General features: G+C 39.3%; 1 protein-coding gene across 1 annotated transcript; it reads left to right on the forward strand.

Moving 5' to 3' along the window:
- The first annotated feature begins 480 nt into the window (after positions 1-480).
- LOC133795608 (endoglucanase 17) lies at positions 481-3,420 on the forward strand. The gene is made up of 8 exons (XM_062233064.1): positions 481-823; positions 959-1,165; positions 1,291-1,491; positions 1,621-1,713; positions 1,797-1,958; positions 2,051-2,162; positions 2,285-2,448; positions 2,636-3,420. Exons 1-8 carry the CDS (start codon positions 581-583, stop codon positions 2,966-2,968), a joined length of 1,515 nt encoding a protein of 504 aa, XP_062089048.1. The 5' UTR covers positions 481-580; the 3' UTR covers positions 2,969-3,420.
- The last annotated feature ends 381 nt before the right edge of the window (positions 3,421-3,801 follow it).

Consider the following 3,801-nt stretch of genomic DNA (forward strand, 5'->3'; position numbering starts at 1 on the left):
CACGACAGTGCTCATTGAATCTTGACTACGTGAGGTTTTTTTTTTTTTTTTTTTTGCTTATGATAATAATGGTATGATAAAACATTTAGCATGTGATGCCGAGGGCCAGAAGTCATGCATATCGTTTTGAAAGTCAATAAGCACCTGTCACTCAACCCAGTAGCTTTTATTTTATATGTACCAAAAATAACATTTGATCCTTTATGAATATGTGACTCTCCATGTGAAAAGGTCTTGTTTTAAAGTCATTAATGCCCCTTTGGATGCCACCATTTATGCCTACTAGAGGAACCCTGAATTGACATTGCACTACTTTAGAAAATGTTGTCAGCAATGCCAAAAATACAATCACATTACAACCATTTTATGAAACAATTCCTAAAAAAATAATTAATTAATTACAATTTACAGTTGAAGATGTGCACTTAATTATTATGATTTTAAAAGAGGCAGCTTTTATCCATTTTTTCAGTATAAATACACTGATGTTGGTCTCTGTTTCTTGCACTGACGCTTAGCAGTTTGGGTTTGTTGGTTGGTTGGTTTGGTTTGGGATTATTGCTTTGGGTAGCCCAAAAAGATGGGTTCTCGTCTGTCCCTTTTCATGCTTCTGTTTCTTCTTTCTTGCTTGACTACTCTGCTTCTCGCCAATGGCAACCCTGCCCACCATTACCACCGCCCTCGGTTCACCAGACACAACTACAAAGATGCACTCACAAAAAGCATCCTCTTTTTTGAAGGGCAGAGGTCAGGGAAACTCCCTCCTAACCAGAGAATAACTTGGAGGAGAGACTCTGGTCTCTCAGATGGCTCAGCCATGAATGTATGCAAAAAAAAAAAAAAAAAACCCACATTTTACTTATCGTTTAAATGCATTGTTTAGTAGCTGATTTTACCTTTGAAGTTGTTATAATTTATGGGTTTACTTTCATTTTATCGTTCTGTTGTGAAAATGCAGGTTGATTTGGTTGGTGGATACTACGACGCAGGAGACAATGTCAAGTTTGGGTTCCCCATGGCTTTCACTACCACCATGCTTTCATGGAGTGTTATTGAGTTTGGTGGCTTAATGAAAGGTGAGTTGCAGAACGCAAAGCAGGCCATTCGTTGGGGTACAGATTATCTTCTCAAGGCCACAGCTCACCCAGACACCATTTACGTTCAGGTTTCAACTCTTTATACTTGTATTTTTGCTCTGCATTTTAACTTCTCTCTTTTAATTTGTGATTTTATTACTTGTTGAGCTAAATGTGGGATTTTGGTTGATTTTCGAGTCTGTGTTTTCCGTAGGTGGGTGAGGCTAACAAGGATCATTCTTGCTGGGAGAGACCTGAAGACATGGATACCCCGAGAAGTGTTTTCAAGATTGATAAAAACAACCCCGGTACTGAAGTGGCAGCAGAAACTGCTGCAGCTTTGGCTTCTGCCTCTTTGGTCTTCAGAAGAAGTGACCCTACCTATTCCAAACTTTTGGTCAGAAGGGCTATGAGGGTAAACACACCTTATTGATCAATGCTAACCAAATGTGACCATCTTTAGTTGAAAAGAATAACAGGGGTTTCTGATAGTTTCCATTTCTCCTCAAAATCTAAACTTGGCTACATATTACTTGGTGTTTAGGTGTTTGCTTTTGCTGATAAGTACAGAGGCGCTTATAGCAAGGGGCTGAGAAGATACGTATGCCCCTTTTATTGCTCCTTCTCTGGTTATGAGGTAAAGCGTACAGCATTTTTTGCGCCATTGTTATAGTATGTTGGTGCTCAGAAAGTAATGTTTTTTAAATCAAAATATTACAGGATGAGCTATTATGGGGTGCTGCTTGGCTTCATAGGGCAACCAAGAACCCATCCTATCTTAACTACATTCAAGTTAATGGACAGGCCCTTGGAGCTGCAGACTACGATAACACCTTTGGTTGGGACAACAAACATGTTGGAGCAAGAATTCTTCTCTCCAAGGTTCCATTCTCATTTCTTTAACTCTGATCTAAGTTACTCAAAAAGTACCTTAAATTCTAACAGTAAAAGGTTGTTATTTTTGGATTCTTTAGGCATTTCTTGTGCAAAGGGTTCAGTCCCTCCATGACTACAAGGGCCATGCAGATAATTTTATTTGCTCTCTGGTTCCAGGAATCCCTTCCTCTTCAGCTCAATATACCCCTGGTCTCTTTCTTTATCTTTTTCTTTCTCTTTTACTTTTTCTTTTTTCTCTCTCAAGTTCTTCGGTTTGTGGTCCCCTGTAAAATTAATTACTAACGGCTAGTTTTGGCTACCTTGTATGGCAGGTGGGCTCCTGTTTAAGATGAACGATAGTAATATGCAGTATGTGACCTCCACCTCGTTCCTGCTATTGACATACGCCAAATACTTAACCTCAGCCCGTAAAGTAGTCGTTTGCGGCGGAACCACTGTCACCCCAAAGACCTTGCGAGCCATAGCCAAAAAACAGGTTTGTTTACATATGATAATAGAGTAATGATCACCTAAACCTTACACAGTGATGAGTGATGTAGTAGTTAGTCTAGCCAATGTTAAAATTCTTCGGGGACACATGTCATTACACTGCACTACATTACTGGCTAAAGACATTCCTTTACTCAATTAAATACTAATGACACCTTTTTTATATTACCCAGGTGGACTATTTGCTAGGAGACAACCCATTGAGAATGTCCTTCATGGTGGGGTATGGTCCACGTTACCCACAAAGAATTCACCACAGGGGATCATCCCTACCTTGTGTTGCTTCACACCCGGCTAAGATCCAGTGCTCCGCGGGCTTCAGCTTCATGAAGACCAAGTCTCCTAACCCCAACATCTTAGTAGGTGCAATCGTCGGTGGGCCAGACCAACACGACAGGTTCCCGGATGATAGGACTGATTATGAGCAATCAGAGCCTGCCACGTATATGAACGCACCGCTTGTGGGGTCACTGTCTTACTTGGCCCACTCATTTGGCCAGCTCTAGGCCACATGTGGACCCATCTTTCCAATACTTTAGGTTTCTTTTTTTAATTACATTCTTAATTATGTGTCGTTTTAGTAGTAATGTTTTTTGTATTGGAATTGCTGTGGAAGGCACGTGGTTTGATTGGGTCGAGACCAAAATGGCTCAAGAACCCGGAAGTTCAAAGCACATTTGTCTTTGTCAAGGTCCAACTGGCTTTGGTTGTTTTAGATATTATTATATAAGTTAGTATTGTATTAAGTTTAATATTTTTGCCTAGGCTGTGAAAGAGAGCAAATGCTTCGTGCCTGAACCGGTGTTGCTTTTAGGCTCTTTTTCGTTTCTAATAGCTAAATTAAAGGTATAGAAGCCAAAGGGGCCATAGTCATGGGCCATTTGGTTTGATATCTACTTTTTCTAGCATGTAATGTTGTTTATCAGTCAATTATAAAATGATGTTGCTATTTTTTTTTTTTTTGGAACTTGAAATACGTCGTTTTTCTCTTTCAATTGGCAATAAGCCTTTTCTCCCACGAACTTTTTCAACTTGTGCTAAAAAGTTCCAACCTAATGCTGCTAGTTAGAAATTGACAAATTTCTAGTTGCGTTAAACTTATTCAATAATCTAATACAACGGCAATAAGGGGAAAACTCGAGAAAGAGAGAACAAATTATCCACAATACAATATGTCAGTTTGACATTTTGGTTGTTAACCGAGAATTTGACCGTTGAAATGATTAGTCGTAGGAAAGGGAATGGAGATCATGAAAGAAGATTTTGAGATGAGCATGTGAACATGAGAATATTAGGGTTGTACTGTAATTCATATGGTCAAAAAAGCTGCACTAAGTAA

Source organism: Humulus lupulus, chromosome 1 (genome assembly GCF_963169125.1).
Source record: "Humulus lupulus chromosome 1, drHumLupu1.1, whole genome shotgun sequence".
Lineage (NCBI taxonomy): Eukaryota > Viridiplantae > Streptophyta > Magnoliopsida > Rosales > Cannabaceae > Humulus > Humulus lupulus.

Bases quoted from the DNA above. Each gene is read 5' to 3' on its own strand.
- LOC133795608 (XM_062233064.1), top strand. From the start codon at position 581: ATGGGTTCTCGTCTGTCCCTTTTCATGCTTCTGTTTCTTCTTTCTTGC. The intron at 1,714-1,796 runs GTAAAGCGTACA...AAAATATTACAG, and splicing joins GCTCCTTCTCTGGTTATGAG to GATGAGCTATTATGGGGTGC. The intron at 2,163-2,284 runs GTCTCTTTCTTT...CTTGTATGGCAG, and splicing joins TTCAGCTCAATATACCCCTG to GTGGGCTCCTGTTTAAGATG.